The sequence below is a fragment of the Mustela lutreola genome, chromosome 7 (assembly GCF_030435805.1).
Source record: "Mustela lutreola isolate mMusLut2 chromosome 7, mMusLut2.pri, whole genome shotgun sequence".
NCBI classification, from domain to species: Eukaryota; Metazoa; Chordata; class Mammalia; order Carnivora; family Mustelidae; genus Mustela; species Mustela lutreola.
This window is the reverse complement of record NC_081296.1, coordinates 152,350,958-152,378,756: the sequence shown is the minus strand read 5'-3', so window position 1 is coordinate 152,378,756 and position 27,799 is coordinate 152,350,958. Positions and strand designations below refer to the sequence as shown.

At 64.7% G+C, this 27,799-nt stretch overlaps 1 protein-coding gene across 5 annotated transcripts in view; it reads right to left on the bottom strand.

Annotated features, from left to right (window-relative positions):
* PACS2 (phosphofurin acidic cluster sorting protein 2) overlaps nucleotides 1–27,361 on the bottom strand; it is a 53,323-nt gene extending 25,962 nt beyond the window's left edge. The window contains exon 1 of one of the 5 annotated variants that reach the window (XM_059183348.1): nucleotides 27,099–27,361. In XM_059183348.1, the coding sequence (XP_059039331.1) occupies nucleotides 27,099–27,217 (119 nt within the window). In that variant the 5' untranslated portion in view covers nucleotides 27,218–27,361. The remainder of the gene's footprint in view (nucleotides 1–27,098) is intronic. The other 4 variants (XM_059183345.1, XM_059183344.1, XM_059183347.1 and 1 more) reach the window with 4 other exon arrangements.
* Nucleotides 27,362–27,799: the final 438 nt, after the last annotated feature.

The window sequence follows — 27,799 nt, the reverse complement described above, 5'->3', positions numbered from 1 at the left end:
CGACGCTGGAAACCAGTCAGTGAGACTCCCCTCATCCACAGGCTCACTGAGACAAATCATAAAAACTCCTCAAATGGGGGCGCCTGCGGGGCTCAGTCGCTGGGCTGCCTTCGGCTCGGGTCGTGGTCCCGGCGTCCTGGGATCGAGTCCCACATCGGGCCTCTTGCTCCGCAGGAAGCCTGCTTCTCCCTCTGCTTCTGTCTGCGGCTCTGCCTGCCTGTGCTCGCTCTCTCGCTCTCGCTCTCTGACAAATAAATAAATAAAATCTTAAAAAAAAAAATCTCCTCAAATGATTTTTAAAAATGGTGACAAAATTCGACTGCACTTGTGATTAAAACTCTTGGTGAACCAGGGACAGAAGAGAACGTCCTGACCAGACAAGGTCATGCTGGCAGCAGGACGGCCCCCCCACCCCAGGACCCGGAGGCAGAGCTGCGCCCTCACACCCCTATGGCACGGCACAAAGCTAAAGCCTTGTCCTGCGCAATAAGGCAAGAAAAGGAAATAAACGGCAGAACGGAAGGCGGTTCCGCCGTTAGCCGCTGCCTTCAGCTCGGGTCATGGTCCCGGGGTCCGGGATCGAGCCCTGCTTCAGGCTCCCTGCTCTGTGGGGAGCCTGCTTCCTCCTCTCCCGCTGCCCCTGCTTGTGCTCCCTCTGTCGCCGTCTCTCTGTCAAGTAAATAAATGAGATCTTCCAAAAGAAAGAAAGAACGAACACAAGGACTGGAGAAGGAAACACTCAGCTCAGCTGTCTTCTCTGCAGACGACGCAACAGTTTAGAGAGAAAACCGCCCAGGAAGGTGCAGGGTGTGGAGCAAACCCCCAGAACTCATGGGCTGAGCAACAGCAACGATACAAATCCAACGTGTGAAAAGCAGTCCCATGTCTACGCACTAGCAATGAACGATTAGAAGTCAGTTTTTAAAAGCTCCCATTTATAACAACTCCAAAACAGAAAGAGAAAACCTAAATTTAACACGGCCAGCGCAGGACCTGCAAGCGAGGGCAAGGAGCCAGCGCAGGGTCAGCGGGCACAGGGGGGCCGGGCATCAGCACTCCCCAGACTCCCCAGGCCGGATCTACGGTTCAGAGCCGGGAACCCCAGCACGACACTGTCGTAGATGATGACAAGCTGGTTCCTAAGTGTGTGTGCGACGGCAAAGGACCCAGGATACTCGAAGGGACTTTGGAAAGGACACGCAGGGGAGGCGGGCAGGGGGCCACAGACGCAGGAAATCAGGGAAACTGGACGTCATCAAAATTTCGTGAAAGAGGGCGCCTGGGGGGCTCAGCGGGGTAAGCCGCTGCCTTCGGCTCAGGTCATGATCTCGGGGTCCTGGGATCGAGTCCCGCATCGGGCTCTCTGCTCAGCGGGGAGCCTGCTTCCCCCCGCCTCTCTCTCTGCCTGCTTGTGCTGTCTGTCTCTGTCTCTCTGTCAAATAAATAAATAAAATCTTAAAAAAAATTTTTGTGTGTAAGAGTAGCCAGAGAAGCTAAGTCTGGGATAAAATACTGGCAAAGTGTATATCCGACAAAGGGTTTGATCCAGAATATATAAAGAACCTCCTAACTCAACAGTAGGAAAATCAAGACCCCAATTAAAAAATAGGCCACAGATTTGCAGACACTTCACTAAAGAAGACACACGGACAGTAAGCAAGCCCACGGAGAGGCGTGAACAAGCCATCGGGAGCGAGGACTCGCGACCTCGAGCTGACGGCGTGGCTGACAGGCACTACATGTGCTCCCGTGTGTGTGCCCCCAACACCGGACCGCTCGGCGCACACGTCCACGCCAAGACTCCACGTGGACCCTCACGGTGGCTGTGCGCAGCTGCCCAAGCCTGGAGACACCCGTCACGCACAGAGGAGGGACCCGGCCCGCCCACTGCACCAGGAGGCTGCCTGGGGACAAGGGGGGCAAAGCCCCGACGGAGACAAGCACACACACACGCACAGTGGCCCGCGCTGGGCCCTCACGTGGGAAGAGCGCCCAGATCCAAAAGGCTGGGCCCTGCACGTCAGGCCACCACCGTGGCGTTCTGGAAGGCGCGCACCAGCAGCCCAGGGGTGCAGCAGCCACGGCGGGGGGTGGGGGGAGGCTGCAGTTCTGGGTGGGACCATCCACGGTCCTGAGCCTGGCTAAGGGGGTAACAGGCAGGTCGGGCTGCAGACAACCATGTGGGTAGCTGAGCTCTGCTCTGAGTGTATCAGTCACCAGGCGACCCGCACGTCCCTTCTCTGGGATGGGCTCTCGCCTCTCAGGGCCGTCGCGAAACCTGCTTCTAGACAATCTGTCTGGGCAGGGGCCGTGGGGGTCCCCTACGGGCTGCTCAGAGCCTTCTGTCTGGGAGGCCTGGTGGCTGGCGTCCCCTCGTCACAGGGAGAACTCCAGAGCCCGGGGCAGAGCCGCTGGCTTTCTGTCAGACGGAAGGGTCCGTGCAGCCGCCCTGGGCGAGCTCGCCGCGGCCCAGAGCCCGTCTAAACGAGCACCCGCCCGCCTCCTTCCGTCGCGTCCCCCGTGTGGCGGGAGAAACACCAATGAGTCACTTGGATTTTCCTTTCTTTTTTTCTTCCTCTTTCTTTTTTTTTTCAATTCTAAGACACATTCAAGCTGATGCTATTTGTGCAAACAATATTTAAAAAGCACAAAAAGAAACATTTGCAAACGGGCAGAACACACGACGTTTGTTTTTATGCGAGACCGGCTCCAAGAGCAAGGCCTGAAGGCTGGAGTACAGATCAGAGCCCAGGATGAGATTTATTGCCTAATACTTGGCCCTCAAGGAAATCATGAGCAAATATACTAAAAAACCCCACAAACGATGATTCATCACTAAGCCAGAGCTGTCACTGTGTAAGACGCCCTGTAACTGTACCAGACTCAGCAGCAACAGAAGAGGAAGCCGAGCGTATCCTAAACCCACGGTCAGTGCACCACGCCGCCCCTCGGTCCCCCCGACTCCTGTCCCGGGGCACCGGCCCCACACGGCAGGCTCGTGCCTCCCTCTCACATGACGTCTGCTCAGAGGAGTGCAAAGCCAGCTTCCACAGCGAACCCTGGAGAAGCAGCGTTCAGGTCTTCTGAACCCGAGAAGTGTGGGGCTTACAGAGAGATCACGGTGATGCCACGAAACCGCAACATTCCTGCTGTATCCCACAGCAGAGATTAACAAGTGTTTTCCGTGCTGACTTGAGATCTTTTCAAAGAAACCGGGGCCAGAACCACAGACGTACACCGTGTGCTTCCCGCGCCCTCCCTTTCCCTCTGCAGGAGCCATCCTCTGGAGGGGCCTCCTTCCCGGGGGCTGCCCGCTGTCCCCAAACCAGCCCTCCTCCGTGTTACCTGGGGGTCGACTTCCCAGCCAGAGGCCAGTCTTGCCAGGCGGGCAGCTGGGCGAGGCCACTGCGGGGGATGAGGTGTGTGTGTCACCGCCGGCTTGCTGCCTTCTCCAGGCTGCAGGGCGCCGTCTCCACGGCCGCCTGGGACACACCTGGGACGCCAGGCACTGAGGCCAGCAGAGCCCTCGGGGCCTGGGTCATAGACACCGGCACGGTTATGCGAGGCAGCCGCTGGCACCGGCTCGGGCTCGGGCTCCCCATCGCTGAAACAGCAGCTGCGCGCCGGGCCATCGGGCATATGCGGCCATGCCACTGCCTCTTGAGGCGTCTGGTTCATGTCCCACTATCCACACGTCCGTGACATGTCCCTTCCACGGAACAGCCGTGCACGCCCCTGCCCGCCATGGCCTCTTCCCCGAGCAAACACACAGCTTCTCCATCTCGCCCCGGCGGCCCCCAGGCTGCTGCCAGCGACCCGACACGGCCGACGTGCTCCGGGAATGCACCTGCTCCGTTGCGGGAGCCCCGCGGAGGGGCCCAGTCGCAGGCTCCCAGCTCCGCGCCCTCGGAGCCGGCCAGGGCCCTGGCGCTGTGCTCCTACTGGCCCAGGGAGGTGCTGACTCGCATACGCCCTGTGTCACGGTCCTCCGGTGGCCACCAGCGGGGTAGGTCCCCCTCGCACATCTGCTCTCTCTCTCCCTCTTCTTTTTTTTTTTTTTTTTTTTTTTAAAGATTTTTTATTTATTTATTTGACAGCGAGAAATCACAAGTAGATGGAGAGGCAGGCAGAGAGAGAGAGAGAGAGGGAAGCAGGCTCCCCGCCAAGCAGAGAGCCCGATGCGGGACTCGATCCCAGGACCCTGAGATCATGACCTGAGCCGAAGGCAGCGGCTTAACCCACTGAGCCACCCAGGCGTCCCATCTCTCCCTCTTCTTCCAACGCGCCTGCCATCACGATCGGCGCCTACCCTGACCGCCTCACTTCCCTCAATCTCCGGACGAGGGGACCGCCGGCTCCAAACACGCCGTCCGGGACGCTTCTGGCGTTAGAAGTCCCGCGAGTTTGAGGTGGCCGCCGCGCAGCTCCAGACAGCGACAGCCCGAGAGAACGGAGTCTTTGGGTCTGGGGTGCCGGTGGGGTGCGGGCACGGGCTGCGGCGTGTGCGTGTCCCGCGCCCGTCTTCCCACGGGCCGCTTTCCTCACAGACTGCGGAGATCACCCCGGCTGGAGGCCGCCACACTGGGGGTGGGTGCGCGACGAACACCTTCGTGATTTACGCTTCGGGCACCCCGTCCCCACAGATCCGCCTGCGCGGTCACAGCAGGGCGCTCGGCGAGGGGTGCAACAGCCGCCTGCTCCCCCCGTGGGGCCCGGGCGTCCTGTCCTCTCCGAAGCGCGCCGTGGTCACGCGTGGGCCATCGTGTGCCCCGGAGGGCGGCCTGCACGTCTGCCGGCCTCGTGCGGTTCCGCCGGCGCGGCTCATCCCGTCAGACCCCGTCCCGGGCAGCCGTCCCCAGCGCACGCGACGCCTCGCAGACGCCGCGCCCTCGCTCGCCGACCCCCGGCCCCGCCAGCGCCGCGGGCGCCCGACCTGTGTTTGGGAGAAGCGGGGTCTCCGCACCCCTCGCTCAGCCGCTTCCTGTTCTCGAACGCGGGTAGACGCGGCTCCTCAGAGCGTCTGACGTCCTGGGTTCACCTCACTCCCAGGGAGCGACCAGCTGCTTTTAGGAATAACATTTCCTTTTGTTTTTAAAGGTTTTATTTGTTTGTCAGAAAGAGAGCGGGAGCATGAGCCGGTGGAGGGGCGGAGGGAGAGCAGGCTTCCCGCCGAGCAGGGAGCCCCATGTGTGCCGGACCCCAGGACCCCAGGACCATGGCCCGAGCCGAAGGCAGAGGCTTCCCGCACGGAGCCCCCCGGGGCGCCCCCACATTGTTCTTCTCTGCCGCAGGTGACGCCGCGGCAGACGGACACCAGCACGGCACTGAGCCGTGGTCCTGCTGCGGAGGACACACACAGCTTCGCCTCCACCTTCAACCTCTAACTTCCGCAGCATCTCACATGAGACAGGACTCAATTCTTCAGGATTTGGCAAAGTTCGGGCACCTGGGTGGCTCAGTGGGTTAAGCCTCTGCCTTTGGCTCAGGTCATGATCTCAGGGTCCTGGGATCGAGTCCCGCATCGGGCTCTCTGCTCAGCGGGGAGCCTGCTTCCCCCTCTCTCTCTGCCGGTCTCTCTGCCTACTTGTGATCTCTGTCAGATAAATAAATAAAATCTTAAAAAAAAAAAAAATTTGGCAAAGTTCACCAATAAAGCGTCGGATGCTGTCTGGGAGAAGAGGTCTTTACGTGAGCGAACCGCAGGGTAATTCCCGCCCTCTCTGGCACCAAGCCACTTACTGATTCCTAATCGCACGAAACCATCCCATCAAGCGTCATCTGACCTGATTCGCCCTCTCTGACTTTTCCTGGGTCCACTCACCCGTGCCACGGTTACGGATGCACCTGTCTCCCTTGGCCACGTCCCCCGGAGCCTGAGCCCGTCGCCCTTGCCCAGGAGTGGGCCTGTGCGTCGTCCACACTGTGTCCGTCTCCCTGAGTTTGGGTTTAGTGTCTCGGTTGCTCTATTTTTCCAGACTTGTGCTGCCCTTGCTGTGGCCCGAGCTGGAAGACGCACCCACGGCACAACACCCACTCGGTCCCTGACCACGAGGCCTGCCAGGGCTCAGGACGGACGCTGCCACAGGACAGCAACATGGGCTTCTGGACTGCAGGTGGTGGCCACTGTCCCACTCACAAGGGCGACCTCCTCGCCACCTCGGGGCTCAGGAGGGCGGCCCCTGTTCCGTTCCATGAGAGCCCAGCCCCAGTCCCACGTCCCCCACCTAACGACGCTATCACAGCTATCCCTGTGTCTCGGGGGACAGAGGGCGTCTCGTGAAAGGTGCCTCTGTCCTGGGAAGGGCGTGCCTGGACCTGGGTGTGTGAGGGGCCCTGGACACCTCAAAGACTAAGTCCTTGAGGTCTCTGCTTCCTGCCAGCAGGACTGCTGCAAACACTGAGGGACACACAGGGACAGCCACACATCCCAAAGACCCAGCAAGGCAGGGGCCGAGGAGTGCCTGTGCGAAGCCGGCCGTGACGGTCAGCAGAGGCGCCCACGGCCCAGGACAACGGGCGCCCAGGCTGGGCTGTCCTTGGGCTAGAGGCGGGTGCCAAGCCCCCTGCCCCTGGGTGTCTGTCTCTCCATGCCAGCTCTGGGCGCCGTGGCTTCCGCATGTTCTCAGGTCAGGGGTCCTCACGGAGGGCAGGAGGACAGGCCTTTGGGGAAGTCCTCCCAGCCCAGGGCTGCTGCGAGAGCTTCCCGTGCCGAGGCCACGAACAGAGGCTGGACCATTGGGTCATGAGGGCATCTGGGGGAAGAGGGAGGCGCTGGCAGGGTCGGAGGGACAGTAGCTGGCAGGAGGGCAGAAGGACAGGACGACACCCTAGGAGTGGGGATTTCGGAGGCTGGGCCATGACCACTCTCAGGGTGACCCGTACCAGTGAAGGCAGAGGACCTGGAGGGCAAGCAGGGGCCAAGTCCAATGTGGGACTGGGGTGAGGCGTGGGCCCCTGGGATAGGTGGCCAGTGGGCAGGCCCGTGGGGGGAGCAGAGCACCCCATGAGAGGGAGGGTGGGGTCACAGAGGCCTCCCCTTGGGACACCCAACAAGGCCCTACAGGCTGGATACACACAGCCAGGGGAGAGAGGGCCGGGTGCTCTGCCCTGGGGTCAGGGAAGGTGTCCCGGGAAGGCGAGGTCAATGAGGCTCCCCCAAGGCAGTGACACGAGCGGTGGGGAAGAGGCGGTGTCCCGGAGGCCCTGCTTTTGTGAGCTCTTTGTGAGTTGCCGAACAAGCGGCATTTCAGGAAGCTCACCGACACCTGGTTCTGCAAAACTTTCCTTACGTGCAAGACGGGCCAGGCATTTCCACTTTCACCAGTGTCGTGTGGTTGAAGCCATGCAGGGGCTGCTGGGAGGTCGTCCGCCCACCCCACCGAACCCTGGGGACCCACATGCATGCTCCCCGCAGGAAAGGGACACTGGGGGTCGCTCCCCACAGGAAAGGGACACTGGGGGTCGCCCACGGCCCACTCCTGCCAGAGAGCCGGCCAGCACCACGCCCTGTCGCCAAACAAAGACCTAGGCTCACCCACCTGCAGAATCTCAATTCCACACTTGGAGGGCAGAACCCCAAGTCGGGAGACAAAGCTGGAAACAGCACAGGCGAGACGGACCACCCCCCAACCTCACGTGTGACACAAACCAGAGACGGGAGCCCAGGGCCCGGCTGCCCGCGGGGGTGTGTACACGGTGGCCAAGGAGGCGTCCGGCGCCCAAGCGTCTCCTTTAAGTCTCTGCGCTCCCCAGAGCCTGGGCAGCAGTGGGGTCCAGGCGGGGCACGACTGGAGTCCCTCTGGCTCCAGGGCGAGGGACAGAGGAAGGTCAGTCCCCACCTGAGGCCCTCTGGCCAGTCTGACGCTTTGGAGACCAGCCTCACTTGGAGCAGGACCCCAGCCACCCCCATCCCCGGGGCCGCTCCCCGGGTCTCCAGCTGGGCCCAACCAGACTCGGAGAGGGTCAGCGCTGGCCAACACCATGGTTCCTGATTTCAACTCACCGCCCCCTGCCCCGTGGGGTGTGAGTCTCCTCGGTGTTCTTTTGGAGACGGTAAGGCCAAGTGTAGCTCAGTTTTTATTGTGGTAAAATAAACATAAAACTTTTTTTTAATTATGCAGCTCGGTGGCAGTAAGCACACCCAGTGGCTGCACACCCACTGCCACAGCTCCAGAACCTTCCGTCTTCCCCGAGGGCCACTCTGGCCCCATGCATGCTCCGCGCCTCGCCCGACCCCCCTGCGCCCCAGCCCTCTGTGTCTGTGCAGACGGACTCCTCTAGAGACGTCCGGTGAGGGGTCACAGGGTGCCTGTCCTCCTGCGAGTGGCTGAGGTCAGTCTGTGCGATGTCCCTGCGGTTCAGCCTCGCAGGGGCAGGTGTCGGGACTTCCTCCCTTGAAGAAGACCAAGGAGGCGTCCACGCGCGGACGGACTTCTTCCACTCACCCGCTGCAGAACCCCTGGGCTGCTTCCGTGGCCTGGCTACTGTGAGCCACGGAGTGCGTGTTCAGACCCCACAGCCAGGCCCTGGGGCCAACACACCAGGAGCGGGACTGCCGGGCACCCCATGCTTAGCGCCTCGGCGACCCCCTGCCCCACGCCAGGTCCCGCGCCCGCCCACGGTGCGCAGGGCTCTGCTTTCGACGTCTGATCACAAACCTCTGCCACGAGGAGCCTTCCCACCACCCCGAGAGGAAGGCAAGGCTGTCTCCCCCGACTGCCCCCCAGGCCGCCCGGGGCGTGGGAGACCTGTGCTCACGCCCCGCCGAGGACCCTGGGCAGACAGGGCACCGACAGGGCAGGAAGGCGATGCTGCCCCTCGGGCCGGAGGGGCTGCCTGTGGGTGCAGGCAGTAAGGCTCGGGCCCGAGCAGCCTGCAGCGGGGCCCAGACGGCGGATCCCGCCTGAAGGAGCGCCAAGGGCCCCCCTGCTCTGCGCAGAATGTTGGGGCTCCTGCTGCGGGACCCCAGGCTCTTAATTCTTCTGTCCACGTCCACCCTGTTGCCGCTCCATTCTGTGGTTCTTCTCAGCGTTGTCTTGCTCCCCGTGCCAGGCTTTCTGTCTGCCATCACGACGGAATGTTCCGGAATGTTCTTTCACCAGAGCCTCCCATTCCCATGTGCCAGCTGCAGGCATGCGCCCCCGTTGAGTTCTGCCACCTGCTCTCCCTCACTCTGCTGACCCTGGACTCGTGGCTGCTGCAGCCCAGAGTGGGGACAAGGAGGCCTCCGGCTCCGCCCTCTGCCTCGAGCCCCGTGTCTGGGCTCCTCGGCCAGCCGCCCACCCAGCCCAGCGGACCGGGTCCTCCTCCTGGGGCTCCAGCCCCTCCTGGCTTTGCTGGGTTTGGGAGGAGGCCCTCGGGCCCGTGTGCGCGCACGTCACCAGCTGCGGTTCTCTACATTCTGCCGAAGGTGACAGCTCCCAACCCGCAGCCTCTCTCCCGTGTGTGGCCGGAGTCTTCATGACCACCCATCCTGCCCCGACTCCTCTCCATCTCCTAGAAGCGCTGTCCTCCTGGCCCTGCTCCCATCAGGCCCCACATCACCTGCCCTGCTGTTCCCAGGTCCTGCTGGCATGGAGATGCCCAGTGCCCGCCTCCACCCAGCCTCTGGGCAGGCCCGACGGGCGGCGCCACCCAAGACCTCCCGCGTTCTAGCCCAGGGTCCAAGCCAGTCCCCACCTGCTTGTGGTCCCCCCACGGCAGCAACCAGGCCCGAGCTGCAAGGTCACTGCCTGTCTCCCTCCTCGCGGAGGGCACTCGGAGCCGGGAAGTGCTCACCGCCCAACAGCAGGACCAGCCCCAGGGCCCAGCATGCCCGGCACAGGCAGGCAGTTCTCGCCGGGGAGGAGGGGCCAGGTACACCACGCCGCAGGGAGGAAGGCACAAGACCCCAGCGCAGGAGACCCACTGGTCCCGAGATGCAAAACGTGGACGTTAGTGCGAGCTAAGTCAGACAACAGATGCAGGAAAACAGCCGCGGGCAGACAAAGGACTAATGTCCAGGGCACAAAGCCTCTTACAGAAGCACAACAAAAAGACTAACATGGCCAAAATGTGGGCGACAGCCACAGAGGCGGCCCACAAAAGTGCGGACCGTAACCCCAATGACCTCAGGCTCCAGAACCTTCCAGGGCTGCTGTCCAGCCCCTGCTGCCTGGAGCCCTGAGGCTGAGGGCAGAGCAGGACATGCATGCGCCCCCCTCCCCCGCCACCGTCTCACTTTGAAAAGCTCCAGCCACGGGAAAGTCCGTGGTTCCGGGAGGGCACTGCCCCCAAGCACCCACGGACACCTCCTGTGCACACCCAGGATTTCCGGCCAAACACCCAAGAATGAGTGAGGGCAGCAGGACCCCAAGGCCCCAGGGAGCACCCCCCAGGAGAGGGGGCTGTCTCCCGAGATGTCCACGGGCCCAGACACCTGCCACGCGCAGCACACCCCCCGGCAGGTGCTCCCGGGGCCCGCGAGCCTGCGGAGGCCCCACTGTTGGCAGCACCGCAGACCAACTCCCCTGCCCGCCACCTGCTGGAGCCCAGACCCGTCCTTGCTGCCCGTCCACGTCACTTGTTGAGGTGAAGTACATATAATGTAAAATTAGCCATTTTATTTTTTCTATTTTTTTAAGATTTTATTTATTTATTTGACAGAGAGACAGAGACAGAGACAGACAGCACAAGCAGGCAGAGAAAGAGAGGAGGAAGCAGGCTCCCCGCTGAGCAGGGAGCCCGATGTGGGGCTCGATCCCAGGACCCTGAGATCATGACCTGAGCCGAAGGTAGAGGCTTAACCCACTGAGCCACCCAGGTGCCCCAAAATTGGCCATTTTAAAGTTTTCGAATCAGTGGCACTTGATACATTCACCGGTAAGCAATCAGCAGCTGTAACCCCAAACGTCTCATCACCTACAGAGCTGGCCCAGCCCCTCGGCTGCCACCCACTGTCCTGCCCCAGACCTGGCAGACACCAGTCTGCTCCCGCCCCATGGGTCCTCCTGTCTGGACGCCCCAGGGACGGGAACCACAGGGCACATGGCCTTTTGTGCCTGGCTTCTCTGCCGAGCACGTTCCCCAGAGCCGTCCAGGTTGCAGAGGGCAGAGAAACGGCCCCGTACCCCAGAGGCCTTGCTCGCGTGTTCACCCGCTGATGGACATGTGGGCTATTCACACCTTCTGGTGACTGTGCAGGGCACCGTGGTGGACATTCGTGAGGGAGCCTCCCCTGTCTGAGAGGGACAGGCTCCGAGATCCCCGATGGGTGCCCGAAACCTCGGCAGTTTTCCCAACACGCACAGGATACGCTACGTCGGGCCTGACGGCTCACAGCTGCGGACCATCGGAGAACAGTGGTGCAGCCGCACTGCGAGGGACGCTCTGGGAACGTGGTCTGCGTACCGTCCTGTGCCACGCCCACCCTGCCCGGGGTGACGTGAGTGACGCTGGTGTGGGACGAGCCTGAGGCTGCCGCTGCCCTCTGACGACGGCGGGCGGCCGGGAACCGAGGCTGCCAGGAGGGGACGCTGCGCAAGCTTCCGCCGGACGCCCGGCCCCGGCTCCGCCGAAGGGTGATTCCATGGGGCGAACTAGTAACCCCACCAACCCACTGAGGGACTGAGCCCTGCTCCAGGGCGGCCGGCACAGGGCACCCCATGTGGCCAAGGAGGGGCCCCGCCAGGCCTGGCTCCGAGGATGGCTCACAGGCCTGCAGGGCACAAGGGGGGTGTAGCACGGGTTTCTGCGGAACAGACGAGCGCCCGGGCTGGCCCTCTGAGCCGAACGCTGACTTGTACAGTTTCCCTCCAGGCATGGGGGAGGGGTTGCCACCGCAGCCACGCGTGGGGACATTCCTCCGGGGTCCCAAACGCGCTGAGTGTGTGTTTGGTAGGATGGAAAACTAAGGGGCCTTTTGTGTAGAGAAGCTGACCCATCCGTGCAGTCGTGTGTCTGCCCTGGTGGGAGCTCAGGCTCTGCGGTGGCCGCTAGCCACGCTCCTGCCGCCCCTCGGAGCTCAGCCAGTCCGAGAGCGGGCCCCCCACGCCCCACTCCAGGTGTGCCAGGCCACAGAGCGGTGTCCGTGCGAGGCTGGGGAGGTGAGGCGCGGGGACCAGCGGCTTCCTGTAAAGACACACCAGCGACATAGAGCGGTGGCTGGACGGTTCGTCAGAAGTTCTGCACCAGGCTGAGGGTCCGGTTCTGCCCATGTCCCTAAGCACTGGTCACCCTTCCCCGGGAGCCTCTGGGGACTGCCAGCTCCCAGCGGCCAGCTCGGCCTTCTCTGATGTCTCTGGTGTGAGCCTTATTGGGACAAGGCTGCTTCCTGCTGATCAGGAGGCAAGGTCAGAGGTGTCTCCACTGGCCAGCACATGGGGCCAGGAAGGCCTTTGTTGACGAGGCTGGGAGCCCCGGGAGGGAAGGGCAGGAGGGCGGCTGGGTCCCTGTGAGCCCACCTCCTGGCCCCAGTCCACCAGCCTGCCCACAGAGGGGCCAGAGGAAGGACGCAGGAGCCGGTCCCTGAGGGAGCTGCTGGTGTCAGTGGTCCGCGTGGCCACCCAAAGGGAAGAGTCTGGAGCCTGCGGGGAGTACCGTGTGTCTGCTGGGAGGTGCTCCAAGCAGCCCTGGGACCCCCGAATCTCCAGCCAGCCGCAGCTACGAGACCACTTTCCACAAGAGCGTTGGCCGTGGGCCACCAAACATCAGGAGCTCTCCTCCTGGGGCTGCGTCCCCCATCGCTGACCCAGATGCCTCAGAGGTCGCCCCGGCCCCAGGCATGCAGGTGCCCCTCACCAGCCACTAGAGGGGAACACAACCCCACCTTGTCTCTGGCAGGTGAGCCCCTGCCCAGCGCTGTCCTGGAAGGAGGCTTGCCCAGTCTTGTCCCAGGCTAGCCCAGAGAAGGAGCAGGAACGTTCCCTGCAGGGACAGCCAGCCCATTCTAGGCCACACGGCCCTCAGTGATGGGCCGCCACAAGGTGTGGGGCCCACGGCTGACCGCGGAGTGCCGTGCCGTGTGCAGCCCCCCGACACAGGCAGGCTCCGGGGAGGGACAGAACCAGCCCCCGCTGGGCATGGGCTGCGGCCACCCGGGAGGGCACCAGGTGGTTCCAGGTTGTCGGTAACGGGAATGTACATGGGGCAGCCTGAGCCCCCGGAGGAGAAGGGAGGCAGGGGGTCCCACGAGGCAGCCCACGGCTGGGAGCCGGGAGCAGACAGAGCTGGTACGGTCCACGTGGGCCTGACCCAGCCGAGTCCCGGGCTCTGCCAGGCCCCGGGTCCACGCGGATAAAGAGCAGCGATGTTGCCCACAGACAAGGTCGGGGGAAGGGGCAGCGGAGACCTGCGACGGGGCAGGAGAGGTGCGCCCCATGCTGGGGGTACCCCCCAAAACACTGGGGGGCAGTGGGTGCTACAGACTAAATTCTGTTTCCCAAGCGCATGTCGAGACCCGACCTGCTGTGTGACGGTATGAGGCGGCCCAGGCAGGAGAGCCCGCAGCTGCTGGACGGACACTTCCGCGGGCACGGACCCACTGCAGCCACACGGCCGCCTGCAGAGCAGCCTCCCCGAGGAAGCCCAGGTACCCGGAGGCCCACAGGGAACAGCAACCCTACCATCACGGGGTCGGGTGCCCCACCTGCCCGCTGCGCACCCCTGCTCTCACCCACAGCCGGCTCTGGCTGCGGCTTCTGCCCAGGGCTCCTGAGTGTGCCCAGGGTTGCCCCCCAACAGCACCCACTGGCCAGCAGGGGCCCCTGGAGCAGGCCTGGGGGACATGTGCACCCCCCACTGCGTCAGGAACGGCCCACGGAGCCCCCGGATGATGAGGAGCAACCCACGCGCTCGCGCTCGTCAGCGTCCCCAGGGCAGCTCTGACGCCATCCAGGGAGTGGCGCCCAGGGCACCAGACCCAAAGGAAGCCCTTCCGAGGACCTGGCAAGACACGATTTCCCCCGAGGAACTGGGAGCAGGCTTGTCTCGAACTTCTTGAAACCACCACAGAGCCCTGAGGCCAGGACCCTCAAAGGGCTGAGGGCAGGAATCTGGGAGCCCCGAGGCTGGTCCCACTATGCACAGGGGACAGGGGCCGGGCGGCAGGATGGTTTTGTTTTCCCTTCAAGGTCCCTAAGCGTCCTTTCCACACAAGCCGGCAACAGAGGAAGAGACCAGAGAACACGCTTTCTGGAGGAAGTAAAAGAAGCCAATCGACCTTGATCAGTTTCTGAAGAAAAAAATGACCAAAACAGCAAAGGAAAAGCAGAACAAAGATAACCGACGTGAGTGCAAATCCCTCACTGCCAGTCAGAGGTCAGCCTGGCTTTCACGAGTGAGCGCCAGGGGACCGCGCTCGGGCTGGCCAGGACCACGTCGGCCACGGCAGGCACCGCGGTGATGTCAACATGATGTCAAGATGCGCCGAAGACCGAGAGCGGGACGCGGGCGGAAAGGACCGGGGCCTGTCCCAGGTAGCGGAGCCACGGCCGGCTCTGGCCGCCTCCCGATCTCCTGCGGAAGGTGCGAGGGCCCGTCCCGAGTGGAGCAGGGGGCTGCTGGCGACCTGGGGAGCAGCAGCTCCGGCCCCAGGGCCAGGGTCCACAGGGAGATGCCGCTCGCTCTGCTGGCCAGGGGTCCGTGGGTCCGTGAACAGAGACCCGCAGGGAAGGAGCATGGCCGTGGTCCTCACGTCCGTGGCCTCGGCTGGGAAAGGCCACCAGACAAAGCTCCGGGAAGCTGCGTCCTTCGGCCTCTCACCAACACGCCGTGGGCACATGCAGCCCAGCTCTCTGGGAGACCACCCCGCAGGCACTTCCAGCCCTCCTGGCCGGGGTCCTGCCCCAGGAGCCCCACACTGACCACACTACCTCGGCCAGCAGTGGCCCCCGTCCCTCCCTCCACGCCACCCCCCCTCCGGCTGCCTGGACACACCCACGTCACCAGCAGCTCCCGTCGTGAGACGCCACACACAGCCCCGGAGAACCGCAGCACTAACTGCCCGCCCGGCCCTGCCCAAGGCCTCCAGGGCTGTGCCGGTGCTCCCCAGGCCACACACCCCGACCCACACCCTGCTCTGACACTGGCTCCTCTGAGAAACAGGGGGTCGAGCCAGGACAGTGGCTCCCCTGCCCCGAAGCCACCGGCCCCCTGCAGCCCTGCCCCTCCCCCGCTCACCCAAGCCCCAGAGACGGGCCTCCGGCTGCCAGCACGACCTCCTCTCCCAGACACGCCCACGCCCTCCAGATCGCTCTTGGCCGCCCCCCCCCCCCGAGGGTCACCAGAGAAGCCCCAGCGGGGGTCCTATAAGGGGTCTGTGCCCACACGTCTCCTCCCAGGAGCAGCCTCCCGGAAATCCTGGGTCTCGGGCTCTCCGTGTCCAGGGGTGTTCTCACCCCTCCCTCTGCTCAGGGAGCTCAGGCCCAGCACTGAGTCATTCTCAGGCACACCCCTGCCCCTGGGGCCAGCAGGGAGCAGGTTCAGGTACCGCCTGAGCTGTCACCAAGCGAGGGACAGTCACACCGAGGTCAGGTCAACGTCATGGCCTGCATCCTCCAGGGCCCAGCAGTCATTGCTCAGGACCCCTAGCTCCCCATGCAAAGCAGTGCCGTGCCCACAGCCTAAAAGAGCTAGGATGGTGCCCCACCACCGGGTCAGGGGGGCCCTGCCTCGTAGCCCGGCAGGCGAGGACCAGAGCTGGACGGCGGCTGGACCCTCGCCTCTCCATGTGCCTGTGGGGGACTGTGGGCCCGCAGCCACCCGGAGCCTCGGGTCTGGGGAGAGCGCCACCGCTGTGCCCCACGATGCACACCGCCTGCCTCCCCCCGTTCAAGTAGCGCTCCGGGTGCTTCCATCACAGTGAGACCCCCAGAGAGTACTCAGGACCCCTGCCCCAGTGGACCACACTAGAGCCCAAGACTCTCCCAGAGCTCCTGGAGGCCCCTGCGTCCCCCCCCAAACCATCTGCCAGGCTGGTGTCCAGGCTGGTGCTGGAGGGCCGCGGGCAGCAGCCGGGGGACAGCAGGCTGGGCCGGCTTCCGGGGGCTGCGCCTCCAGGCAGGAAAGGCAACAGCGGCCAGGGAGCAAATCTCAAATGACAACGGGACTGCCAAGCTGGGCACCTGGCGTGGGGGAGGGGTGTGCAGGGACAGGGACGAGGCTGCGGGGGCCTCAACGACCGTGAGCGCCTCCAGGGGCCCGGCGCAGGGCCAGCAGGATGAGAACTCCCGCCCTGGCCTCACCTTGCCCTACTGTGAGGGTCGATCTGCGGCCCAGGGTGGCGGACCGAAGCCCGCCGACTCTGCCCTTCCCTGCTGTGCGACTCTGGGTCTGCCTGCCTGTCCCCCTGGGCCAACAGCCCCACAGTCCGGCACCAGGCTGCATGTCTCAGGAGCAGGGATCTCCCTGTCCCCTTCCTCTTCGTGGGAACTGGACTAGCGGCCGGGTGGAGGGAATTCCGCAGACGCCGTCTTCCAAAGACGGCTAAGCAGACGCGCTGCTGTTTGTTGTGAACACAACGCTCCGTGCGGCGGCCCAGCGCGCGGCAACTTAAAGGAAGGGCAGTGGCGGTGGCAGAGCCCGAAGGTCTGCCTGGCTTCCTCGCCGCCGGCCAATCGCGCCGTCCCCAGAGCCCTCTCTGCCTGGAGCCACAGGCAGGCAGGTACGCGGGACATCCCAGCTTTCCAAGGACACGGGTTCCTGAGTCCCCCCAGCGGCGGCTGGCACAAAGCTGTTCCCGCCCTGACAGGTCCCTGTGCCGAATGGCGGCCTGTTCTAACCGCGGAGCCCCAGCAGCCTGCCCGTCTCCCCGCAGCAGCCACGCACCCCGGAGGGGAGGGGCATTATCATCCTTTTTTGAGGAAACTATTCTCCAAGAGACAAAATAGGAATTCATCCTCTGCTAGATCTAGAAGGCGGGGGCACGGGCGCCTGGGTGGCTCAGCGGGTTAAGCCTCTGCCTTCGGCTCAGGTCATGGTCTCAGGGTCCTGGGATCGAGTCCCGCATCGGGCTCTCTGCTCAGCAGGGAACCTGCTTCCTCCTCTCTCTCTGCCTGTCTCTGCCTACTTGTGATCTCTCTGTCAAATACATAAATAAAATCTTAAAAAAAAAAAAAAAAGACGGCGAGGGCAGAGCCGAGCAGGCCCTCAGTGCTGGGCAGAGGGCACGGGCGCACCCCCACCCTTACCAGCCCCTCCTGGGAAACCTTCACCACGGCCCCCACAGCCGATCTGCCCCCTGCATGAGGCTTTTTTCTGCCAAGACCAACACCATGGGGGACGCTCGGGGACTTGGTCCTCAGCAGTCCTGCTCCAGGGCTGGGCTACAAATCAACACACTTCTGGAACCTTCCATGACCTGCCAGGGCCACAGTGACATAGTCTGGGACCCACAGATAGTCTAGCCATCCTCCCCCCCACCCCCGCGCAGACCCCAGGCCTCAGCCTCTCTCTCCTCGCCAGGGACCGGCGGCAGCAGCACCCACAAGCTGGGCAGAAAGCACAAAGACGGCCTCCGCTCCCGCGGTGCTGCCCAAGAGCCCAGCGGCTGGTGGGGAGCTCTTGTGTGCCCCCCCAAGACCCTCAGCCTTCCGGCTGCCCCTTCTCCTCTGCGCCACCGCCACCACCTTCCCTCCGTGGGCCGGCTCCGAGTAGGGCCCTACTCACCCCAGCCACAGATCAGCCCCCACCCTGTCCTCACGCCTGTCTCTCGGGGACCCCACACCCACAAATGAGTTCATCAACCTGCCTCGGGATGCGTCACTGGACAAGCTCTGTGTTTGTAAACACACGGCCCGCTCGTTCCTTTCCTGCCAGAGCCGGCCAGAGAGGGGGTGCACTGGTGCCGCTCCCCAGTGCCCTCTGGACGTGATCAAGCCTCAGCAAGAGCCCCCCTGCCACGGAGGACAGGCCGCAGCCCAGGCCCCCGCGGGGCGCCCAGTGAACAGTGAAGCAGCTGCGGGCCAGGTCACCAGAGCACACATCCCGGGACAGGTCTTCACAGCCAAGGGGGCCCCACTGCCAAGCACAGCCCAGCCTGGAGCAGGGGCTGAGGTGGACAGCCTGGGCCACTGTAGAGCACAGGAGGGTCCCCAAGCCCCACTGCCTCTCCAGGCCCACTGCACAGCGCCTCCAGGCGGCCTGCACCCAGCCGTGCCCACGGTTCAGCACCACGATTCACTGACCAGAACCCACCCCACACGGGACACCCGGCCTGAGCCACTTCTAGGTGCCTCGGGGATGCAGTGTCCACTCCCAGGTGGGCAGGGGTGAGCTGTGGGGCCTGAGCCAGCACAGAGCACCCCACCGAGTTCAGAAGCATGGGGACACCCGCCCTCCTGGGACCTGGGGACACCTGCACAGAGCCGTTCCTCACGCCGTGGTAGCTGAGGCCAGCACAAGCTCATCCAAGACCAGGGCAGGGCTAACCGGCCATGACGCAAAGACACGCCCTTACGGGGCATGAGGTCAGCAGCGGTCACCCTAGAAGTTGAGCCTCAGGTTAAGTGGAAGATGCAGACGCCCCCAAGGGCACTGGTCAGAGGCTCTGACTCACACACAATCACCCCAGCAGCCACCCAAGGGTCTGCCCTGGGGGCGTCACCACAGGCCCAATATGGGCCACAGTGCCCTCCCCACTGAGCGGCCGTGGACAGGGAGGAGCCTGTGCCACACGGAGGAGGCCAGAGACCGTGTGGCCCCCCCAGGGCAGAGCCGGCAGGTTGGAGGAGGCACAACCAAACCCGGGTGGAGGGAAGGGCCTCCAAGGGCCTGCCCAGGGCTAAGGGGACAGAGACGGGGCCAGCCCCTACCAACAGGGCTCCACCGCCACAGCGGCCAGAGGGTGACAGCGCGGACAGACCCCTGAACTCGCGCTGCCCACCTGGGCCCACAGCACGTGTGCAGGGGAGCACGCTGGAGCCGTGGGACGGCCACCGAGACAGGACCCGGCCAGCTGCCACCAGCCATGGGGCCGACGAAGCACCTCCCTTTCTGCCAAGGGCAAGACCCAGCATGTAGCAGGAAAAGGCCGGACCAGTCTCCTCCCATGGCTCACCCAGCCCACCGGACGACGTCTGTGTCCCCTGAGCCCCCTGTGGCCACGGCCACCCTGTCCCATCCTGTCCCACCACAGGGACAAAGGTGCCTCAGGGCCTCTCCTTGCACCGCAGGGTCTCGGCACCATGGCTGGGGGCGACGTGTGGCCGGGGCCACGGCGAGGCTGGCCACAAGAAGGGCGGCGCGCCCGCTCTCTGGCGCCTCCCACCACCGTCTCTGCCCCTTGAGGTGCCGCCAACATCATTTACCAGGCGCCCCTCCTCTGGGGACCCACCCTGGGTGAACCAACCACAGGCCCAGGGCTGCAGCCTTGACTCCGCGGGGCGTGAAGGGCCAGGCCAGCAGCAGCTGGGCTCTGCCCGTGGACGGTGCTGACAGAGGCCCTGAGGGGCATCTGCTTCTCCCCGAGTCAGGGGCGGAGCACGGAACACAGCCTTATTCCAGGGGCCCGGGTCCAGTGCAGGCTGGAGACACGGCGTGACACCGAGGCCAGCACCAGACCCTGGCGCTCGCAGTGCCTGGCAGTGCCTGCCCTGCACGCCGGGACCCTGGCACCCTGGACGTAAGCGGCCTGGGAACACTCGCACGCTGCTTTCAGAGCGAGCCCCCGATCCGCCGCCGAGCCGCGCGACTATGGGAGCCCACGACGCACAGGCCAGGCCGTGGCCAGCAGCTCCACGCACTTGCCACACTCTGTGTCAAGTCCACGCTCTGCCCGGTGCCTCCCGCAGGGACGCACAGATGTCCGGGGGCCAGGCCGGCGGCAGTGCTGCGCGAGACTCGTGGAGCCTGACGCGGGGGGCCCAGGTGCCCGGCAGCCAGTTCTCCCCACCCTGCCCGCCAGCCTCTGAGCGCCCGTCGCCGTGTGCCCGCTCCAGGAGGACCCCTGAGACTGACCCACCACAGGGTCAAAAAGACCGTCCTTCCCCAGTGTAGAGCCGCTCTCTGGACCCGTCCCCTCCCCCCCCGCACCATGGACACTCTCCGTCCTCCGCCCTGCTGGTAGGACGGCCAGCGCGTTGGGCAGAAGCAGGGGGTGGGTGCCAGATCCAAGAGGTGCCTGAGGGGTCCCCACTGAGTTCACAGACCCGTAGGCACCGCACAGGACCACACATGTGCCCCAGCAGACCCCCTGCTCAGGCTCTTTACAGCAGCTGCTCCCTTCCTCACAGAAGCCTGCTCTGTGCGGGAGGCACGGAAGCAGACACGCGGCCCAGGCGTGCACACGTACGCACACGTATGCACACACATGTGCGGGCGGGCTGAAGTGAGCTTCCGTAAGGCGCAGTGGAGGCGCACAGTCGCCCCACAGACCTCACAGCTCGCAGGCTGCGGAGCCGGCTTCCTCCCTCTCCCCCAGAGCAGACTTGATCCTTCAGACGCCGCAAGCACCCGGTCCACTCTCAGAGCCTGCCCCCCCCATGCCCACATCTGACAGCCCCAGCCACGGGCCAAGTTCACCGCTGGCGCGGCCCATGGTCCAGCCTGCCCCGCTCCCCAGCACACACCCCCAAGGAGAGCGACGCCGGCTTCCTCCCAACGTGAAACAGAACCCACTGTCCGGAGCAGAGCCCCTCCATTCAGCTCCAGGAGCGTTCACCATAGCCCCTCAACGTCTGTGCCAGGCTGGGGCAGGGCTGGGAGACGGCGCCATCGCCGCCAGCTGCAGTGGCCCTCGTGCGGGCTGCAGGGGCAGCGGCACGTGGACAGAAGTAGAAGGAAGGGCTGAAAACTGCCGACCGTCACAGGCACACGCGAACCCTGCCCAGCCCGCGCTCACCACGCCCCCCCTGTGGTCACTACACACGCACCGCGATGGGAGAACACACAGCACGGGGCAGGGGCAACCACCAGACTGAGGGCGTGGACACGGCCCAGCACTCCAGAGTTGGAAAGCCCAACCCTGACCACGGCAGTATCAGGAGAAAGCCGCGCTTGGACACCGGAGCGGGGACCGCGAAGCCACCAGGGAGAGGGACAGACCTCCAGGTGACTCTCCCCAGGTGGGCAGCTGACTGCTCGAGAGCAAACCCGAGCACAGTCAGGGGCTACACTGTCCATGTGCGGAGCGGAGGCGCCGCCTGCACCCACCCCCAGGACACCCTCCAGAAACCAGGGCAAGCGTCTCGAGAACACAGAGTTAGCTACCGACACAGCCTCACTAAAGCAAACCCTAAAGATGCATCTTCAGACATTAAAGGGAGAAAGCAGTTCCACGTGCCGAGCTGCCGAAGGAGGAAGGGAAGTGGTGAGCGTCGAGGGTGACCCAGCGCACACAAAGCGAAGGAACAACAACGCCTCGTGGGCTCAGCAGGACGATGAATGCTGAACACGGTGCATGAGCAGGCAAGGGTTGGGTCAAAATAACAGGTTCTGGGGTCCGTCCCCGCGTCTGTCGGGAATAGGATAAAGATAAATTAACTTTGAAATATAGCCAGTATGGGGGCGCCTGGGGGCTCGGTCAGGGAAGCCTCCGACTCTTGGTTTCAGCTCAGGTCGTGATCTCAGGGTCACGAGACCGACCCGCGGGGTGCGGCGCTGGGCGCACTGGCTGTGGCGCCTGCGTGGGATCCTCTCCCTCTGCTCCTTCCCCACGGAACACGAGCAGCTGCAAGTCACAGAGTCGCTGCGGAAGAGACAGAAACACTGCCGGATTTCAGACTGCTCTATGAGGTGGAACCAGAATAAGGAAAAGAGTCAGTGGGAGGTGAGGGAAGGCGAGAGAAAAGCAGACATAAACACCAGAGAATGATAAGCACAGAAATCAAATGATAGATATAAACCCAAATATCAATGATTTTGATAAATGACAACAGACGGAAAGTTCTAGCTAAAAACTTAAGCTTGTCGGATTGAACGGAAATGGATTCCAGATCCGCGGCGAAGAACCAAAAGCACATGTGGCGTACGGACGCGGGGTCTGACCCAAAGGACGGGAAAGAAGGAGGCAGACGCCACCCAGAGCCTCCGTCGCCAGCGCACGGTCGGAAGGAAAGCACGACCAGAGTCACATGAGCCTGAAGTTCAAAGACCTGGGAGCTGTTTTTTTGTTTGTTTTTCAGATTTTATTTATTTATTAGACACAGAGACAGAGATGACAAGCAGGCAGAGGCAGGCAGAGAGAGAGGAGGAAGCAGGCTCCCCGCGGAGCAGGGAGCCCGATGCAGGGCTCCATCCCAGGACCCTGAGATCATGACCTGAGCCGAAGGCAGCGGCTTAACCCACGGAGCCACCCAGGCGCCCCACGGGGAGGTGCTCTAACCAAACGGGTATGCCTGAGAACTTGGTTTCAGAACGACAGAACTCGGAGAGAAATGAGTCCGTCCCGCACCAGGTTAGGTTTCCACGCTCGTCCCGCAGACAGAAAGGGGAACAGAGCTCCGACCTCAGCGAGCAGGCTTGCTGTGCGCGGAGAGACCTCACACACCGTCCACTGCCAGACACACACTCCTGGTCAGCACAAACAGAGCAGGCTCAGACGGAGCCAGAAGGCACGTTCCGAAAACCCTAAGGACCCGCCGTCACACCGAGCACTTTCTCCGCCCACAGCGCGACAAGAGAGGAGCCGTGGGAAGCTCACGGGACAGTAACTAGAAAAGACCCCACATGTTTGTCTCTCGAGAAACTCCGAAAATCCCGACAGATTAAAGAAAGAGCGGCGGGAGATTGAAAGAAATATGTGTGTTTTCAGGGGAACGACCGTCCACGTCGCAGCTTGTACGAGAGGAAACCGGGAAGAACTAAGGAGCCGCGCGTCTGTCCTCAGGAACCAGAACGAGCAGCAGAAGCGGCAGGACACACACGAGCGCTCGGTCCCGCAGCGAGGAGCCGGGCCCCGGCCGGGCGCCCCACCCCCGCCCACCCACGGAAGAGCACGGCGCACAGATCAGCTGCTCAACTTGGTCCCAATAAACCTGAAAACCTGGACAAAGTGGACAAATTCTCAGGAATACATGTTTTGTAAGAAGCTAGCTCGGGCGGGCCGAGCGCCCTATGCCCGCGGACAGCCCTGAACCCAGGCTGTGCTGCCCACAGAGCAGCCCTACGGTACGGTGACTTCCCGGAGACGTTCCCCAAACCCTCCAAGGGCGCACGGTTCCAGGCTCGCGGCAACGACCCACAGCACCGCGGACAAGCCCTTGCTCTGAAGCACATCCCTGGGGTATCGCAGACCCTACGCATCCACACACGAGTCCCTGGTCGCGATCACCGGAGCCCACCAGCAAGCAAGAAGGGTGGCGCTGCATGACCTCCTCCGGGAGGTCCGCGTAACGCTAGAAAACCATTTCCCTGAGGTGACCCTACGTGACACAACAGCGGGTCAAGGAGAGTCACAGGACACTCAGAAGTGTTTACGACACCCGTCTGTCATGCTGACACCCACGCCCGTCAGGCACAGGAGTGGTCAGACGGCTGGTAGTCCCGCACGGCAGTGTGGCGAGTGGCACGGCCCCGGCCGTGAGCCCACCGCAGGGCACCGCGGCTCCTCCCGAACCCGACAGGTGCCCACCTCCGCACGGCCGCTCCTCTGGAAGACAAGCGGCGACAAGCGACTTCCCAAGTCCTGCCCTGGACGGGCGGTCGCAGCGGCTCTGAGCCCCAGAGCCTCCAACTGCCAACAACCCAGCCGCTTGCTGAGAGCCGCGGCACCAGGTGCCACGCCGTGGGATGGGGGGAGCTGTGGAGTCCCCGGGAGCCGCATGCCACCGGCGCCAGGCTAGGAACCACAGGACCGGCCTGCAGGCGCAGAGCAGTGCATGGTCTCGCTGGGATGTGGCTGGCGGGCACAGCATCACCAAAACAGGCACTGCCGGCTGGACATCCCTCTAGCATGCAGACCCGCAACCAGGACCCGCAAACACAGTAAGGATGCACACAAGGAGTTCGTCCAAGATTTGAGGGAACAACACGCACAGGAGAGGACGGGCGGCCTCACAGCATTTAGAAACTGGTGACTAATGTCCAGCAGGAGTAGGAAGCTCATGGTGTAAAAGGACCCAGAACCTGCCGAGATGCAGGGTGGGGGCCCAGGAGGCTGCCTGGGGAACCCCAGCAGCGGGGCACGCCCAGGAGGCGGCTGGGACACAGCTGCCGATGGTCACTGGGGAGGAGCACTGCCGGGAGGCTTCCTCGAGGTTAGCACGCAGTCGGGCCTCCCTCGAGGTACAGCCCTGACCCCTGGCAGTAGGCCCTGTGGGGAGCAGGGAGCTTGCCACCACGATCAGAAGGGCCGAGCAGGGAACAAGAGCCGGCCCAGCCGAAGGCAGGGGCACAGACCTTGCAGACCGGCACGAAATTCACACCGTTGCAAGAAGACTGTCCAGCACTTCTGGCCGGGCAGGGATCACCGTCCCCTGAAGACGATGCTGAGACTCAAGTGCAGGAGAAAAGCAAACATGAGAAGCAAAAAGAAAACTCGGCGTGAGTGACCAGGGGTTCAGGTGGGAGCCGCGGCACCGCTTCACACCCACCAGACTGGCAAAGATTGAAAGCCAGGCAAAACCTTGGCAAGAATGCAGCGCTGGGGACGGGCGTCCCCGCCAGCGGGGGCTGGCGCCGGCGCGACCGCGCTCCACGAAGCAGCCCGGTGTCACACTGATCACAGCCCCCCAAACCCCACTACGGGCCGGTGCTGACGCCAGGCCGGCCGCCTGCAGCTACACACGCACAGAGGACCGGCACTCGGGTGCCGACCGCAGCACGGACGAAACTGGCCGACCAAGCCCCAGGTCCCCTTACAGTAGGGACTGTCATTCCGCAGGGACCACACGGCAGGGACAGCCACTGGCGCAACATCACTCCAAAATGTAAAGACCGGGCCAAACCAAGACACTCAAAGGGATAGAGGGAGTGTGACCCCTTCCACAGAAAGTCCCAGGAGCAAGCTGAGAACAGCCCGTCAGAGGGCTCGCGCGCAGGAGGCTCAGGCAAGGGACGAGCAGCCCCTCTCAGGGAGGGTGTCTGCTCTCCAGTAAAGTCGGAGGACACCCGCTCCAACCAACATTCTGGACGGTCAACCCGTCAACTCTGCCGGCCCACCCTGACCACTCGATGGCCCTGGGGCATCACCATGCCACCCCCACCCCTACATCGCATCCAGGCAGAGCCACGGAGCTCCCAACCCCAGCCCTGTCCCGCCAGCCCCCATATCCCCCGCCCACACCCTCCCCCAACACTCACTGGAGTGGATGTCCCAGACCAGCTCCAGGAGGGGCAGGCCACGCCCCAAAGGCAGCTCCTACCTCCTGGCCTCTCCTGCTACCACCCCCCAGCACCCCCAGGTAAATGTCCTTGGGTAAGCCCCAGGAAGCCGCTGAGGAGGGGCAGCAAAGACGGGCTCCTGTCTGCACCCCCCCTTCTGGGGACACTTGGAGTATCAAGGGGGCAGTGACACAGGAGGCAAGGAGGGGACGGGTGTGGTGGACTGGGTGGTGGTGGTGGTGACAACGCAGAGGGGACAGACAAAAGCATGGGGGGTGAGGGGGAAAGTCCTCAGGGATCCCCGGTTGTGAGTCTCGACTCTAAGGCAAATGCCCAGGATGGGCAAGGGTAAGGAGGCTGGGCCCGGGGAGATGCTCCTCAGCTTGGCTGCGAGCCCAGAGGCTTCCCAGAGAAGAGGCAGGCAGGTGCACCAGGAATCCTCCGCCGCAAGCCCTGGTAACGCTGACCCTCAGGTCGCACAGGAGGCCTCATACAGATTGGCGGGTGTGTTAAGGGCCCAGTCTGTCCACTTGGCACAGCAGTGCTCTGACCTCCCAGCCCCGCACGCGTGGTGGGCAAGCTCCACGGACCAGAACCCCAACTCCTCACCCCGTGACACCTGCAGGATGAGCCTGCGTGTGGTCCCCCAGCAGCTCACCACCCACTTCCTGTGCCTGGACGGCGCTCCTGAGGCCCTCACCCACGGAGCGCTCTTGAGGTCTGGTGTCCACTCAGAACAGACTCTGGTGCGAGTCTGGCCCCTCCTCAGCTTGAGGGCTCCATCATGGGGGACCACCGAGTCAGGAAGAAACCAAGAGAGCTCCAAGCTGCCAAGAGAAACGCAGCTGCCTGTCCGAGTGGACTTGATCTGGCTAGAGCACTGGCCTGTGGGCTAGAGCTCCGCCAGCTCCTCCCACCGGGGTCCAGGCACTTCTTGGTCAAGGGAGCGGGCAGTCTTTCACCAAAGTGGAATTGACAGCCCGGTGCAAAGTGTCCTGCTCATGGGCACGCAGGTGTCTCTAACTCGGAAGCCTGGTGCAAGCAGGTAAGGGGCAGCAGGACCGAGCAGGCCCCCGCGAGACCACGAGTAAAGAGGCGTGTGCTGGGTGAAACCGTACAATCCTGGTCCCAGCCCGAATTGTTCCCCGGACACTGCGGGCCCGCGGGTCACTCTCAGGACGCCCAGCTTGACAGGGTGGCTGGCCGCAGAAGGAAATCTGACAGCAGTGGAGAGAGGAGACACCTGAGCCGACCCCACCAGCGCCCGCAGCCGTGGACAGGTGCATGATGCCGCGCGCGGGAGCCCAAGCAGGTGAGCGCCCCGCGCCTCGGAGGAGCCGGCGCCGCTCCCTCCCGCGGCGCCAGGACCTCGGGGGCCCTCACGCGTCAGAGGTCGCTCCCGCAGAACGCGCAGGCCCGAGAGGGGGGCGCAAACGCGAGGCCCCGGCTGGGGGACCCCGGGCTGACGGTCCCGTGTGCGGGTCCTGGGTCAACCGTCCCGGGCGGGGGCCCGGGCTGCCAGGTCCCGGGCGCGCGGTCCCGGGCGGGTGGACTCTGGGCGCGGGTCCCGGGGGACGGCCAGCTGCACTGTCCCGGCTGCCCCTCCCCGCGCGCGAGGGCCCGGGTGGGGTCCCGGGTGGGGTCCCCGGTGGGGACGGTGCGGGGCGCAGGTCCCCGAGGGGCAGTGCGGGGCGGGGACCCCGGGCGCAGGGTCCCTGGCGGACGGGGCCAGGCGGGCCGTCCCGGGCGGGGACGACGCAGTGCGCAGGGCCCGGGCGGGCGGTCCGGGCGGGCGGTCCGGGCGCGGGTCCCGGGCGTCCGGCAGGTGCGCGCGGGAACAAAGCGGCCGGGCGGCGGCGTACCTGGGCACGCAGCTGGGGCTGGAGCCGTCCACCTCCCAGGTGGCGAACAGGTTCATGGGCACCGGCGTGTTGAGCGCGGCGGGCGCGCCGGCCAGGCCCAGGCGGCCCCGCTCGGCCATGGCGCCGGCCCCGCCGCTCCCTCGGCGGCCTGGGCTGCGGCCGGGCCGCGGACGCGCGGCGGCGGCGGGCGGGCGGGCGGGCGGGCCGGGCGCGCGGAGGGCGGCGGCGCGGTCACATGGCTGCGGGCGGCGGGGACGGCCGGGCGGGCGGCGGACAGGCCCGCGGGCGGCAACCAGGCTGCGGCCGCCCCGCCCCGCCCCGCGCCGCCCCGCCCCGCGCGGCCCCGCGCCGCGCGCCCCGCCCCCGCCCCGCCGCCGCCGCCGATTGGCTGGGCGGGCGCGCGCTCGCCGCCTCGAGCCCAATCGCGGCCCGCGGAGCGCTCGCCGGAAGTGCGGGGACGCGCGCGCTCCCTGCCGGCGACCCGCGCTCGCCCCGGCCCGCGGCTCGCGAGAGCGCGCGTCGCGCCTGCGCACCGGCCCCGCCCCGCCCGCCCCGCCCCCCGGGAGCCGCCGAGCGGGACCCCGCACGTCCTCTTTCCCCTCTTCCGGGGGCCCGTGCGCCCCACGCGCTCCCGCGTCCCTGGCCGCCCGCTGCCGCCCAGCACCCCGCCCCGCGCGCCCCGTGTCGCCACGCCGCGACCC